The sequence below is a fragment of the Callionymus lyra genome, chromosome 4, assembly GCF_982586985.1.
Source record: "Callionymus lyra chromosome 4, fCalLyr1.hap1.1, whole genome shotgun sequence".
NCBI lineage: Eukaryota > Metazoa > Chordata > Actinopteri > Syngnathiformes > Callionymidae > Callionymus > Callionymus lyra.
In genome coordinates this window covers 3,621,134-3,637,322 of record NC_141821.1, presented here as the reverse complement: position 1 = coordinate 3,637,322, position 16,189 = coordinate 3,621,134, and the positions used below count along the sequence as shown (strand labels likewise).

Genomic DNA, 16,189 nt, shown 5'->3' with positions numbered 1-16,189 from the left:
TGCTTGTGATCGAGTGGTTTCAGCTGCTCTGCACATACTGACACACTTGTCTAGTGTCAGTCCCGTCTCTCTGAGCATCCTTTCTCTGAGTGCATTATCCACTGTTCCACAAACGACCCTGTCTCTCACTAATGAGTCTCTTAAGGTGCCAAATTCACATGTCTTCCTTAGCGTGTGAAGCTCTGCTAAGTACTGGTCAAATAGTACTCCTTGCTTTTGGTCATGGGTGAAAAACTTGTACCTCTCAAACGTCACGTTCTGTCTAGGCACAAAGTATTCTTCAAACTTTGTCATTAGCTCTGTCAAAGTCAGATTAGCTTCATTCAGCTGAAAGCTATTATATAGTGTATGTCCAATGCATCTTCTCCTATAACATGCAAAAGAATGTGAGCTTTCAGTTTTTCATCATCACCCCCAGCTCCACTTGCTGCTATATATATATTAAATCGTTGCTTGAAACGCTTCCATTTATCGGCAACGTTCCCAGTTATTTGCATGGAAGTTGGTGGACTTAGCTTATCCATGACCGCACGTGGGGTGTCGGGACTTACACAGCCCTCTCCTGGTGCTGGTTATCCTCCAATAAGGTAAGGTAAGGTAAGGTAAAACTTTATTGATCCCTCAGGAGGTCTCCTTTGGTAAATTGTTTTTACCAATAGCCAGCCATTTTTCATAAACAATAAAAAATAATACATAAAAAAAAATAATAAATAAATTAAAAAATAAAAAATAAGAAGAAGAACATAAAGAGGAAGAACAAGATGACACAATCTAAGTCTAAAGACAAAGACAAAGAACATAGGTCAAGGAAAGAAAAACAACAAAGACAAAGGATACAAAGACTAACATGGAACAGAACATCCAGATACTCTCACTCCACTCCTGCCCCCAAACTCAGAATTGTACAATTTAATAGCCCGAGGGATGAATGAGTCCCTGAGTCTATTTGTTTTGCACCTGGGTAGGAGCATTCGTGCACTCATTCTGCTTCTCTGCTCACTGATGACAGTGCTCAGAGGATGACTGTCATCATCCATGATGGACAGTAGTTTGTTCAATGATCTCCTCTCAGCAACTGTCAGTAGTGAGTCCAGCTTCATTCCAACCACAGAACCAGCCCTCCTGATCAACCTGTCCAACCTGTTGACACTCCTCTTGGACACATTTCCACCCCAACACACCACAGCATAGAACAGGACACTGGCCACCACAGACTGTTAGAACATGCAGAGGAGCTTCTTGCAGATGTTAAATGATCGAAGCCTCCTCAGAAAGTACAGTCTACTCTGAACCTTCTTATATACATGGTCTGTGTTGCAGGACCAGTCCAGTTTACTGTCCATCCACACACCGAGGTACTTATAGTTGTCAACTATCTCCACCTCGTCGCCTCTGATGGACACTGGACGTGGCTTTGTCCTGGACCTCCCGAAGTCCAAGACCAGCTCCTTGGTTTTTGAGGTGTTCAGCTGCAAGTGGTTCCTCTCACTCCAGTCCACAAAGTCACGTATCAGACTCCTGTACTCGTCTTCGCTGTTGTCCCTGATGCATCCAACAATGGCAGTGTCGTCAGCATACTTCTGGACGAGACTCAGCTCTGAGTTGTAGCAGAAGTCCGAAGTGTAGATGGTGAAGAGGAGAGGGGCCAGTACTGTCCCCTGAGGTGCTCCTGTACTGCACACCACAGTGTCAGACTTGATGTCCTTCAGCCTGACATACTGTGGTCGATCAGTAAGATAGTCCGTAATCCAGGAAACCAGACCAGGGTCCACATGCATCTTGGTCGGTTTGTCCTGCAGCAGAGTGGGTTGGATAGTGTTGAAGGCACTAGAAAAGTCCAGGAACAGGATCCTCACTGAACCGCTTCCTTTATCCAAGTGGGAGTAGGTCCGATGCAGGAGGTGAAGGATGGCATCTTCCACACCAACTGCTGGCTGGTAGGCAAACTGCAGGGGGTCCTGCGCGTGCTGGACTTGTGGCCTGAGATTTTTGAGGACCAGCCGCTCCAGTGTCTTTATCAGCTGCGAAGTCAGTGCCACCGGTCTGTAATCGTTCAGCACACTCGGTCGGATCTTTTTAGGGACTGGAACGATACAGGAAGTCTTCCACAGAGTTGGTACTTTCCCCAGCCGTAGACTGAGGTTGAAGACATGCTGGAGTGGCTCAGCTAGTTCAGCAGCGCAGGTCTTTAGCAGTCGAGCAGACACCTTATCAGGACCAGCAGCCTTCCCTGGACGAATCCTCCGAAGTACATCCTGTACCTGGAGTGAGGTGAAGCTGGGAAGTGGTTGTGTGGAGCTGGGGGGGGCACAAGAAGGTGGGGCAGGTCCTGAGGCGGGCAGCAGTGAGGGTGAGGTGACCTGCTCAAACCTGTTGAAAATGTTGTTCAGTCCATTTGCCTCCTCCACCGTGTCCACTGCAGTCAGAGAGGCCTTGGTCTTGTGTCCAGTGATGGTTTTAACACCATCCCAGACCTCTCTTATTTCTTCTCGGCTCAGCTTCTCCTCCAACCTCCTCCTGTAGGTGTCCTTTGCCTCCTTCAAGCATCGCTTCACCTCCTGCTGAGCTGACCTCATGGCGTCCCTGTCTCTGCTCCTGAATGCCACTTTCTTCCTGTTAAGGACATCCTTGACCTCCTTTGTTACCCACGGTTTATTATTAGGGTAACAGCGGACAGTCTTAGTAGGGCCGACAAAGTCTAAGCAGAAATATAAATAATCCGTTAGACGGTGTGTCTGTCCCTCGATGTCCTCACCATGAGACCTCAGCAGCACATCCCAGTCTGTTGTTTCAAAGCAGTCTCTGATGGCATCCTCCACAGCTGGTGTCCACTTTCTGATTGCCTTAGTGGTGACAGTCTGTCTCTGCACCAGAGGAATGTACTGTGACTGAAGGTGGACCAGGTTGTGATCGGACCTTCCAAGTGGAGGAAGAGGTTTGGCTCTGTAGGCATCCTTCAAGTTGGAATAAAGAAGGTCAATTCTCCTGTTATTCCTGGTGGGACAATCCACGGCCTGATGGAAAGTAGGCAGAGTAGAGTCCAGGTTGGCATGATTAAAGTCTCCAGAGATGATGATAAACGCGTCAGGATGTTGATTCTGAAGTCGATCTGTCGATTGTGTGGATCTTCTCACAGGCAGATGCAGCCGCAGCGCTCGGAGGAATGTAGACACACAGCGCGATCACGTGACTGAACTCACGCGGTAGATAATATGGACGCATGCTGACAGCCAACAGTTCTAAATCTTGACAACACGAGACTTTCTTCACAGTAACGTGTCCCGGACTACACCAGCGTTTATTCACGTACATGATCAGACCTCCTCCTCTGCGCTTCCCACACGCGCGCGCGTCTCTGTCCGCTCTGACGGAGCTGAAACCAGGCAGCTCCACATGTGCGTCCAGAGTCAGTGAGTGAGCCACGTCTCCGTGAAGATCAACAAGCTGCTCTCTCTGTAGATCCGCTGGTTGTTGAGGGCAGACAGCTCGTCCATCTTATTCATCAGTGAATTGACGTTCCCTATCGTGATCGTTGGGATCGTTGGTCTGTGACGTCTCCGATTGTCCGTTAGCTTAGCCTTTAGTCTCTTCCCTGCCCGACAGCCTCTGTAACGGCGCTGAAGTTCAATCGGGGTCTCGTGGCGATCTCCAGCCCGTGCCATTGACTTCAGCGACAGTAGATCCTCTCTTGAGTAAACAAGACGATTCTCTCCATGTTCAAAAGTATCCATTTAAAAAATTATAGTAAAAAATTAATAAAAAACAGAAAATTATAGAAAATTATAGAAATTGCTGCGAAGCTACTGGAAGAGGCAGCCGTCCTCGTCGGCGTACGAGATCCTCTTCTACTTGTTCGATCCGTCCCTCGTCCTCGCTTTACTTCCTCTCGTAGCAATCACACACCGCAGCAAACTTTGTTAGCATGTAGCTTTATTAGCCCTTAGCACTCACGCGACCTGAAACTTTTCCTTTTACTTTCCGTGGCAAATCTTCCGTCCGAAGCTGCTCACGGCCACTTCTGACACCATGTGTTGTCTTCAGTCATGCTTCAATAAGCAGACGAGGCGTGACATCTGGTTTGTTAATATAAACCTGATTCTTTATTAACCTGTAACCATTCACATGCTATCTGCATGGCTACCTAGAACAGACCAGCAGGCGGGGCTTCCACGCATGCACCTCACTGCTGTGGCTTGCTGGGTAATGGAGTTCACATGTTATTATGCTCATAACATCACAGTGCCGAAATATCACCCAAAGATACAGCAGTGAAGGAAGACCAAGAGGAGGAGAGGGGCTCAGAGACAGTAGGGGTTCCAAACAAAGGGGGAGAGATTTACTCTTTGATCAATTTAATTTGACAATGAAAAATCTCAACAATGCATTGCTGTCAGCTTCACAGAAGAAAGCTACCAGATAGTTTGAGACTTGAAAATGTTTTTTGTTACGCAATAAATTAACAGTAATAGGGTTTTATGTTGTTTTCATTCAACGTGATGCAATCCTGTTCTATTTTTAATTATGTTTCCATTTATTTATTTTAACCAACAATACGAATAAATTAATTTAAATTATGCTAATAGCGCTATAGCGGAAATGTATCTTCAACTTTTATGGGGTAAATGTAAAAGTTATATCATTATAATCTGTCAATAACTACACATTTATTTTAAATATCATATAATTAAATGGATCATTCGGGTTTAAAAATCTTTAAAATCTCTTGACTGTGTTGAAGTTAACATTTCATCCGCTAGATGGAAACAGTTCTAACTCTAGACTAACAACGACACCAGAATAAGAAAACCACGTGACTCAATGGTAAACAAAGGATCTTCACTCTCCTCCATTTTCTTCCACCAGAACACACCGAAGCAAGAATCCTGCTGGAGATGGAGACCATAAATCCAGGTACACACTTATATTTCTATTCAAGGTGGAATAATGACATTGTTCATACGTTGTGTACGTCATTAATATGACGTAGTGTGGATCATGATATCATGACGTCAGACTTACAAATGTAAGAAGTGAAAATAGCATCTTAATCCACTGTTCATCCTAAAACTACTGTGAGGCATTTTTCTTCAGTGTTGGGAAAGTTCACTTTCTACGTGAACTAGTTTAAAGTGTAGTTCACCAGTTTTAAAATAAACTCGTTCAGTTCATAGTTTATAATTCAGTATTTTCAGAAGTTCACGTCTCCAAGAATGAACTAGTTCGTAGTTCTTTTTTCTTGATGTGTTGTTACGAGCTAGTGTTATTTTGACGCATTAGTTCGCGATACTTATGCTTCAAAGGACCATAAACATTCTCCAGTTGTGATAAAGAAGTAGTTTTATTCAGTGACTTCCCATTTGGCAAAATAAACGAGTCTTTTTTTCGAATCACGTAATAAATGTTCATAACTGTAGTTCTTCAGTTTAGCCACTACTTGAACCAAGTCAATAAAGTTCATCGTTATAGACCAGAAGTTAACAGAACTTGGTTACAGGTTGATGTTTGTTAGATGTTACCTTCACTGGTTGATCCTGTGAGTCTCCTGTGATACTGAGGCAGTTCTTCAAGTCCTTCTCGTTCATCTTCATAAATTCCTCCAGCTCGATCTTCTTCAGCTTCTGGTCTCTAAACCATCACTTGGTCATCAATGAACTAAATAATAATAAACAAATATACATGTGTGTGTTAAACTCGATGAACAGACAAAGTTATAATATTTGTGTGTCATTAATGTTACAACACTATTATCAAGTGAAATATTACTATATATTGTTTGTAATGCATTACATTAATGTCTTCTTGAAAGTTATTCTGAGCATGACCAACTAGGAGGATACCCCGGGGCAGACCCAGTATACATATGAGAGACTGTCTCCCAGTTGGCCTGGGTATTCTCCCAGAGGAGCTAAAAGAGGTTTTTCAGCACTGAGAAATACTAAAAATACATCCAGGTTATTGAGGGACTTGTAGGTGAGGAAGAGAACCTTGTATTGTATGAGGTATGTGACAGGGAGCCAGTGTAGGTCTTTGAGGACGGAGTGATGTGGTTTCTGAAGCGGGTGTGGGTGAGCAGACGAGCAGCAGAGTTCTGGATATATTGTAGTAGGAGAGTCTGGAGGTAATGAATGTGTATGAGGATTTCAACAGTGGAGGAATTGTATAACAATATTACAAGATGTGTAATAACTGTACAAAATAATCATGGACTTGTGTATTTCAAATGCATAACGTATGTATAATGTATAAGTCCACTGATACAACACCAACAAGAGTTCATTCATAATTGATTGGTCAGTGACTCAGGTGTGTTTGTGTCGCTGCAGATGTTCAGCAGCTGCTGGTGATCAAAGAAGAAGTTGAGGAACAGAAGTGCAGCTTCAGTCTGATTAAGGAAGAACAAGAACATGAACTCATTAAAGAAGAAGAGGTGGAGAATATACAAGATGAAGATGAAAAAAACTCCCAGTTCTTCCACACTCCTGTTGATGTGAAGAATGAATATGATGATGACACCAACAACCTGACTCCACAAATGAAGGCAGAAGATGATGGAGACAACTGTGGAGGACCAGAACCAGCCAGCTACTTCCATCCTGACCACCAGAGGGGGCTGTGTTCTGAATCTGACACTGATGACAGCGAAGACTGGAGAGAAACCAGTAACACTCAGTCAGGTTCAAACTCTGTGGAGAATCCAAAAGTTCATGTCAGTGAGAAGAAAGATGATGATCACAAATCACTGATCTGCTCTGGATGTGGGAAGAATTTTTTTTCGAAATCTGGACTGAGTAAACACACAAAAGTATGCGGTCGAGAACCTTTCAGTTGTTCGATTTGGGGAAAATGTTTTGTAAAGAGAAGGAGTCTGAATGATCACAAGCGAATTCACACAGTAGAAAAACATTTTACCTGTACGCTGTGTGGTAAATCCTATAAGCAGAGTGGCACTCTGAGGACACACATGAGAATTCACACAGGAGAAAAACCTTTTATCTGCTCAAATTGTGGCAAGTCATTTACTGGGAGTGGGAATCTGAAGAAACACATGATAATTCACACGCTAGAAAAGCCTTTCACCTGTACATTGTGTGGCAAATCCTTTAATCAGAGTGGCACTCTATGGACACACATGATAACTCACACAGGAGACAAACCTTTTACCTGCTTGCAGTGTGGTAAATGTTTTACTCAGAGTGGGAATCTGAAGAAACACATGATATGTCATACATTAGGAAAACCTTTCCCCTGCTCTCAGTGTGGTAAATCTTATAAAGAAAATGGGTCTCTGAAGAAACATATCAGAACTCACACAGGAGAAAAACCTTTTAGCTGCTTACAGTGTGGTAAATGTTTTTCTCAGAGTGGGAATCTGAAGAAACACATATGTCATACATTAGGAAAACCTTTCCCCTGCTCTCAGTGTGGTAATTGTTATGCACATGAAGATAGTTTGAGAAAACACATAAGAACTCATACTGGAGAAAAACCTTTCTCCTGCTCCCAGTGTGGTAATTGTTATGCACTTGCAGATAGTTTGAGAAAACACATAAGAACTCACACTGTAGAAAAACCCATTCCTGTATGAGGACTATGTTCAGCGATTGACACAGTCATCCCTGACCCCCTCCAGGACAAGCTCTCCCAGCTAGACCTGCCAAACCATCTCAATAGATCATCGTCTTCTCGTCAAACCGAAAGCAGCACCTGGAGAAACATCTTGCAGAGTCTCGGACCACTAGCACTGGTATCCCTCAAGGCTGGATTCTCTCACCCCTGATCTTCTCCCTGCACACCAAAAGCTGCACCTCAAGTTATACCTCTTTCAAGCTCCTCAGTTTCCGGATGACACCACTCTGATCGGAGTCATCTCAGATGGAGAGTCCATCTAGAGGTCAGAGGAGTTCAAGCCCCAAGGACCCTCTCATCTTCAACAGCTCCACGGTTGACATTGTGGAGTTTATCTGTGAGCTTGGTATTATCTGAGGTGGGAGAAGAACATCTGTCTCTTCCCTAAGAAGGACTAGGATTGTATGTTCTACCTGCATCAGTTAAGGAAATTCCAACTACCATGGAGAGTACTGGTGCAGTTTTACACTGCCATTGTGGAGGCCATCATCCCCGTGTGGTACTCTGCTGCAGCAGATACAGACATGACCAGACTGCAGCGGAATTATCCGTTCTGCTAAGAAGGTGATTGGCTGGCCTCTTCCATCCCTGCAGGAACTGGACCTCAACAGGACATGGAAGCGTGCAGGCAGGATCATAGCTGACCCTCTCACCCAGGAACACCCCTGTACCAACTGATCCTGTCCAGCAGGAGACTGAGATTGATACAGACCAGAACATCACAGTTCAAGAATTCTTTCTACCCGTCTGCTGTCTGGATCATGAATATTGTTTAAAATTGAATGTTTTATTTTATTTTTCATTATTTACTTGTGATTTTACGTTGTTTAAAACACTGGCAATTAAAGTTTTCTGATTCTTATTCCAAATATAAAGCTTTAACCATAAAACTGTGGCAGCTTGTGACCTTATTTAGTCTGTACTATTTATCAGGAAACGTCTTAGAAGATCTCTGTTGTTCTCTAATCTTATTCTACCTGCTTCAAATAAAGTTTGCTCAGAATTCCTTACTGGATTTATGATTCAAAAAATGTCTCTCTTTCGACACTTTGAAATCTCTTGACTGTGTTGAAGTACACATTTGAGCCGCTAGATGGCAGCAGAGTAAACTCCAGACTAACAACGACGTCAGAAGAAGAAAACCACGTGACTCAGTGGTAAACAAAGGATCTTCACTCTCCTCCATTTTCTTCCACCAGAACACACCGAAGCAGCTCCAAACGGAGGAGAATCCTGCTGGAGATGGAGACCATAAATCCAGGTACACACTTATATTTCTATTCAAGGTGGAATAATGACATTGTTCATACGTTGTGTACGTCATTAATATGACGCAGTGTGGATCATGATATCATGACGTCAGACTTACAAATGTAAGAAGTGAAAATAGCATCTTAATCCACTGTTCATCCTAAAACATACAACTGTGCTTTTCTTCAGTTTTGTGAAAGTTCACTTTCTACGTGAACTAGTTTAAAAAAAAAAAACGAGTTCATTTCATAGTTCATGTCTCCAAGAATGAACTAGTTCATAGTTATTTTCTCTCTATATGTTGCTACGAGCTATTATTATTAAATTAGTGACAAAGCACATATATAACCAAAGTCAACAATTATTATATCTATTTTAACATAAACACAGTAATCATATTTTACTGAGATATCAGAAAGTATTTTACATTTATTGTGAGAAATCACAGGAATTTTAAGTTGTGTTTTTGTAATACTACTGTCGTGTCTCCAATAAGTTGAGGCTTGAGTGGGTTTTTATAACTGTTATGAAGTGAACACTTGGATGCAGCACGAACAGTTTACTTCAAATCATAATAGTCAACCTAGATTCAACCAATCGAACACCGAATGATCTATACTATCGCAACAACTAGGAGGTTTCATTTCGAGATATTTGGGTCTCTTTATATTTGTATATCTCGTGATTCTAGTATCTCATGTAATTCACGTCCAGTGTTATTTTGACGCATTAGTTCAATATACTTATGCTTCAAAGGACCAGAAATATTCTCCCGTTGTGATAAAGAAGTAGTTTTGTTCAGTGACTTCCTTTTCGCCAAACATGTATTTTTTCCGAATCACATAGTAAATGTTCATAACTGTAGTTCTTTAGTTTCAAGTTCATCGTTATAGACCAGAAGTTAACAGGCTGGTTACAGGTTGATGTTTGTTAGATGTTACTTTCACTGGTTGATCCTGAGATATTGAGGCAGTTCTTCAAGTCCTTCTCGTTCATCATCATAAATTCCTCCAGCTCGATCTTCTTCAGCTTCTGGTCTCTAAACCGATCACTTGGTCATCAATGAACTAAATAATAATAAACAAATATACATGTGTGTGTTTAAACACTCAATGAACAGACAAAGTGATAATGTGTTCCTTATGTGCTGTTATTATTTATTTACAATTCACGCATATCCCTCATACTGCACAGATTTCAAAACAGGGACGTCTCCATGCCAACGAACACACTCAAACAATGGACGACTCTATCTAGTGGGTAAACTTGAGAACTACTGTTAGGAATATTAACTACTTGATTGAATTTTTGACTTTGTCGACAAGGAAGTCAAAAAACATAACTACAAACAAATATTGAAACGGATAAATCATGTCACAAAACAAATCAAACTGTGGACCCCAGATACTGAGAGCACCCTCCAGGTCTGCTTTGCACAGACACACTGGGATGTATTTAAGGATGCAGTCAGGCTAGAGGAGTCTTTGGTCTCCGTTGAGGACTATGCAGACTATGTGACCCATATACAACCTTTCCCTCAGCCAGAGCATTTTTCCGACCTGCTTCATGACCACAAACACAGCCCCTCCCCTCTCCAAGAAAAACCCACCCTCCTGCATGAATGACTTACAGGCCACTAGCACTAACTCCGATCATTATGATGTGTTTTGAGCCGGTGGTGCTGGTCCACATTCAGAGCAGCATACAAGATACACTGGACCCCCTACAGTATGTCTTACAGATCCACCTCAGATGCCATTGCTGCTACCCTCCTTTATTCCCTCCTCCTGTAAAGGCCTTATATTATCGGGCGCCCTGTGTGGTCCGTGCCCTGAGTCCCCGTGGTCTGTCTCCCCCAGTGTGGAGTCAGCGTCCTAGTTGGTCCTAGTCAGATGAGAGGCGGGTTCAGTCGGGCTCAATGGTCAATCTGATTGGTCGAGTGCTATCTTAAGCTACCAAATCAGCGCAGGACAATGAAACGGAAGTGACTATTGTAAACACTAGATAAGCAGCGATGGATGAAACTACACTTTCATCGAAAACTTCACACCAATATAATCATGTGAATGAAGAAGATCAGTGCAGTCTAGACGTGATAATCTGATCCTTTCACATGCATCCAGAGGACATTATCCTAACAATGAACACATCTCATCACCTCCTGCTCCATGAACTCATTCATTTACGTTAATGTCTTGAATTGTTCTATTCACAAGTGAGTCACCTTCATCCAAACATTTGTACATTACCACCGCGTCTGATTCATGGTCATTTTGTGTTAATAATGACACACAATATTGTTGACATGACTTTAGTGATCTTTCTAGATAATCACAATTATTTCCCTCATCTACTCGGCGCAAATGGGTAAAAGCCTTCCGAGCTGCCACTGTGAGATCCAGGACTTCACTCACTTTATGCTTTTTCTCTGTGATGTCTTTCTGAACGGAAACTCTTACGAAACTCGTGTGTCCCACAGGGATGTCTCCCCAACCCCATCCACTACACACTGTTCACCCACGACTGTGTCGCCCCCCCACAAGAAAAACATATTTTTTTCATTGGTCATGTAATTTTCTAATTTTCTGAGACACTGCATTTTGGGTTTTCATTATCTATAAGGTAAAAGGTAAAACAAAAACGTTATAAGCTCTATAAGCCACAATCATCAACATTTCAAGGAATAAATGTTTGAAATTTTTTACTCTATGTGTAATGACTATATTATATATGGGTTTCACATTCTGATACGAGTACCAAAAAATATTAAACTTTTTCATGATATTCTAATTTTTTGAGATTTACCTGTATTGTCGAAGGCGAGTCTGGAGGTAATTAATATATATGAGGATTTCAACGGTGGAGGAATTGTATAACAATATTACGAGATGAGTAATAACTGTAAAAATAATCATGTACTTGTGAATTTCAAATATATATATCTTGATACTGATACAACACCAACAATAGTTCATACATAATTGATTGGTCAGTGACTCAGGTGTGTTTGTGTCGCTGCAGATGTTCAGCAGCTGCTGGTGATCAAAGAAGAAGTTGAGGAACAGAAGTGCAGCTTCAGTCTGATTAAGGAAGAACAAGAACTTACTTTTATTAAAGAAGAGGTTGAGGAACATGAGTGCAGCTCCAGTCTGATTAAGGAAGAACATGAAAATGAACTCATTAAAGAAGAAGAGGCGGAGAATATACAAGATGAAGAAGAAAAAAACTCCCAGTTCTTCCACACTCCTGTTGATGTGAAGAATGAATATGATGATGACACCAACAACCTGACTCCACAAATGAAGGCAGAAGATGATGGAGACAACTGTGGAGGACCAGAACCAGCCAGCTACTTCCATCCTGACCACCAGAGGGGGCTGTCTTCTGAGTCTGACACTGATGACAGTGAAGACTGGAGAGAAACCAGTAACACTCAGTCAGGTTCAAACTCTGTGGAGAATCCAAAAGTTCATGTCAGTGAGAATAAAGATGATGATCACAAATCACTGATCTGCTCTGGATGTGGGAGGAAATTCTCTTCAAAATCTGGACTGATGAAACACACAAAAGTCTGCGGTCGAGAACCTTTCAGTTGTTCGATTTGTGGAAAATGTTTTGTAAAGAGAAGGAGTCTGAATGATCACATGAGATATCATACTTTGGAAAAATCTTTCACCTGTAAGTTGTGTAGTAAATCTTTTACCCGGGTTGGCATTCTGAGGACACACATGAGAACTCACACTGGAGAAAAACCTTTCATCTGCTCTCAGTGTGGGAATTGTTATGCGCGTGCAGATAGATTGAGAAAACACATGAGAACTCACACAGGAGAAAAACCTTTCGTCTGCTCACAGTGTGGCAAATCATTTATTGAGAGTAGGAATCTGAACAGACACATGATTATTCACACTCTAGAAAAGCCTTTCACCTGTACGTTGTGTGGCAAATCATTTACTGAGAGTTGGGATCTGAAGAAACACATGAGAACTCACACAGGAGAAAAACCTTTTACCTGCTCGAAGTGCGGTAAATGTTTTACTCAGAGTGGACATCTAAAGCAACACATGGTAATTCACACAGGAGAAAAACCTTTCTCCTGCTCTCAGTGTGGTAAATCGTATACTGAGAATGGGACTTTGAAGATACATATGAGAACTCACACAGGAGAAAAACCTTTTACCTGCTCTCAGTGTGGTAGATCTTTTACTCAGAGTGGGATTCTGAAGATGCACATGAGAACTCACACCGGAGAAAAACCTTTTGCCTGCTCTCAGTGTGATAAAACTTTTAAACAGAGTGGGGCTCTGAAGAAACACATGAGCATTCATGAGTGAGAAAATCTTCTGCTCGCACTTTGGTCATTGTTCTCATCTTTTACTCAGAGTGAGAGTTTGAAGAGACACATCTCAGTGGTTCCAGTGCAGAATAATAGTGAAGGAAACATGTTGAAATAAAGTATGTTTATCACATTTACTTAATCACATTTTACATTAATAAAACTGTATAATGTTTTCTGTTGCATGTGTGAAGGATGAATTTAAGTTTTAAGCTCCGTGCAAGATACTGGACTAAAAAGTAATCCACCTCTGACCTTGAGGGTAATGCATTTGTTCGAAGCTTGTGTTTTAGGGAGACCATTGTAGTTACAACATTTAACACTTGTGAAACTGGAATCTCTGCTGGTATCTCTCTAATTGTATACAGTTAAAATTTGGGTTTTTCCACTAAGATCTGATTTCCTGTCATGGTTGAAAGCGTTAAGTCAGATTCTACCCCCACAAATTGGTCCTTGGAGCCGGATCCCAAAATCTGATCGACGGGAGGAAAACGTACAGTTTATCGAGAGACTGCGTACACAGTAATTTAAGCCAGGGCAATCAGTTTTCAAACCCCTCTGCTGTGGAACCAACTACAGGCTTCAGTCCGGGGGCACACACCCTCTCTATGTTTAAGAGTCATCTTAAAACTCTTTGTTTAAGATTCATCTTAAAACTCTGTTTAAGATTCATCTTAAAACTCTTTCATTGGGAGTCCTGCTTCCCGCTGGTATTCCCATGTGTTTGTTGTTTTTACCTCAAAGAGAACCAGAAGGCAAACTGTTTAAAGAACTTTTGTTTATTCTAACAACAGAAGGAGAGTAAGGCACAGAATTCTGGGTCAGCGAATGTAAATGAGGAACTATCAGATACAGCCTTTGACACTTTAAATAAAATTTAACTGAAAATTGAATTGAAGAAAATAATGACCTCATGAATTTGAGACTTTTGATTTCTTAAATAAAGAACCAACTCATCCAGTTGTTTCTGTGGTCTTTTCACCTCTTGGGGCCCATCCTTCCACAACACCATCCAAGCACGTTTCCTTTGTACATCCAAATAAATCTAGAATTCAGCATAGATTATTCATCCCTTTCCCTGCCTTCATTTAAATATGTCAATCATATAAGACCTCAAGATGGTCACAAACAGTGGGTAGTGACAGAAAGAACAAGACCTTAGTGAGTTTTTTCCATAGGGTGGTTAGACTCTGTCCTGGAGATAGGGTGAGAATCATGGTCATAGCGGAGAGGCTCGGAGTAGAAATGCTGTTATTATATAAATCCACATTAAGAGGAGTCAGTTGAGGTGAACATCTGATCAGGATGCCTCCAGGACGAACCACTGGTGAGGTGTTCAGGGGAAGTCCAATCGGTAGGAGACCACAGGGCAGACCCAGGATGTGCTAGAGAAACTATGTCCCCATGCCTTGGGGACCCTCAGGAGGAGCTTGATGATGTAGCTGGGGTGAGGAAAGTCTGGGCTCCCTCATGAAGATGCTGCCCCGACTAGAACCCGAATAAACAGAGGACTACGAAATGAAAAAACACAACCATATATAAATGAACCAGGGAATCCCCTCTGCAGGATCATAAGAAACACAATAAAAACATGAATTTAAACTTTATTAACAGTTTCTATTCATTAATTAGTTTGTAAAAATGTTTATATTATACAGTTTTTAACACAAATAGTTGAATTACAGAGACAATCAGGAGCTTGTTAGAAACATCTTAAGAGAATAAAAATATGATTCAATGACTAGAAGTGATGAGTAGTGATGATCATGTGCCCTGGACACCACTGTGAAATCATAGGACTGGAGCGTTTCGATCCACCACGCCACCTGTCCTTGTGGCTCTCGGAATGACATTAGCCAATCCAGTGCAGAATGGTCAGTTCTAACGACAAATGGCCAGCCTCCTACTACTGGAAGTGTTTTATAGCTGTCTTTTGTTGGCTGGGATTGGCCAGTCATTAACAGCACGCACCTTTTCCTCCAGTGTGCTGATGCCCTCAACCCCCAGTCTGTGCCCTAAGATTTCCACCTCTCTTCTCGTGAAGCGGCAGCACCAAAAGAACGACCATGCAACAGAATGTCATCCAGATACTCTAGGCATTCATTCACGATATGGGTATCGCACTTGTTGTGTGGAGTATCTGTGGCCCCATGGACCATGGGTTGTTGTGGCCTAGACCGTGCTGGAGCCATCATTCTAACAGCACTTCCGCCCCTGGGAAATTAAACAAGTGCTCACCAAGGTCAAAAGATCTCAGAAAATCCAGTCCCAGAATACATGCATCTTGTATCTGCGCGACCTAGACAGGGAAATCCACAGCTACCTCCGCAACGTTGAGAGTCACTCTCCACTTTCCAAGCATGGGAGCAAGTTCACCAGTTACTGTCCTTAGCTGCACTGTAGTTTGCACGATGTCTGTACCTGCTGGTACAACAGGTACAGACATCGTGCAAACTACAAAGAGTAGAACCTGTGTCGACAAGAGCAGTGCAAGTTCTGTTTATTGCGACTGGGACATGGCAGAAGTTTCCAGTCTGTGTCCAACCAACCACCGTGGCTGATTCAGTAGGATCACCCTCAGTCCCGTTGTGTGGTGTTTCACTGTCTCTCCACCCGAAGGTGAATGTTGGGACTCATAATCAGGGGTTTGTGCCGTCCAATCTACGCGGCCCCCTGCCCATTTCCCTGATTATTTGCATACATGGGGCAGTCTGACAAGATGACCTGGTTGTCCACACCCCCAGCATACTCGTAGACGCTGGCGAGGACGAGAGGTCGATGCTGGTCGCTCCATTGACACTGCTCCGATCCGTTCAGTAATCTCCTCTGCCCACCTGGGTCTTGTCTCGGCAGGGTCCGCTTTCTTCCGCTCCTCCCTCCACAATCTCACGTTCCGGAGTAAGCTCCAAAGCATCTTTTGGAGTCAGAGCCTGGATGAACAGGTCACAGGCAAGCTCTGTCTGCACTGCAGGGGGC

The 16,189-nt window shown here is 42.5% G+C and overlaps 2 protein-coding genes across 2 annotated transcripts; both read left to right on the top strand.

Annotated features, from left to right (window-relative positions):
• The first annotated feature begins 4,892 nt into the window (after positions 1 to 4,892).
• LOC148080586 (uncharacterized) lies at positions 4,893 to 8,629 on the top strand. Its single transcript, XM_087788342.1, has 2 exons — positions 4,893 to 4,911; positions 6,324 to 8,629. The coding sequence occupies exons 1-2, from the start codon at positions 4,893 to 4,895 to the stop codon at positions 7,583 to 7,585; spliced, it is 1,281 nt and encodes a 426-aa protein (XP_087644468.1). The 3' UTR covers positions 7,586 to 8,629.
• A 173-nt stretch (positions 8,630 to 8,802) lies between these two features.
• On the top strand, positions 8,803 to 14,138 carry LOC148080585 (uncharacterized). Its single transcript, XM_087788490.1, has 2 exons — positions 8,803 to 8,887; positions 11,899 to 14,138. Exons 1-2 carry the CDS (start codon positions 8,869 to 8,871, stop codon positions 13,209 to 13,211), a joined length of 1,332 nt encoding a protein of 443 aa, XP_087644616.1. The 5' UTR covers positions 8,803 to 8,868; the 3' UTR covers positions 13,212 to 14,138.
• The last annotated feature ends 2,051 nt before the right edge of the window (positions 14,139 to 16,189 follow it).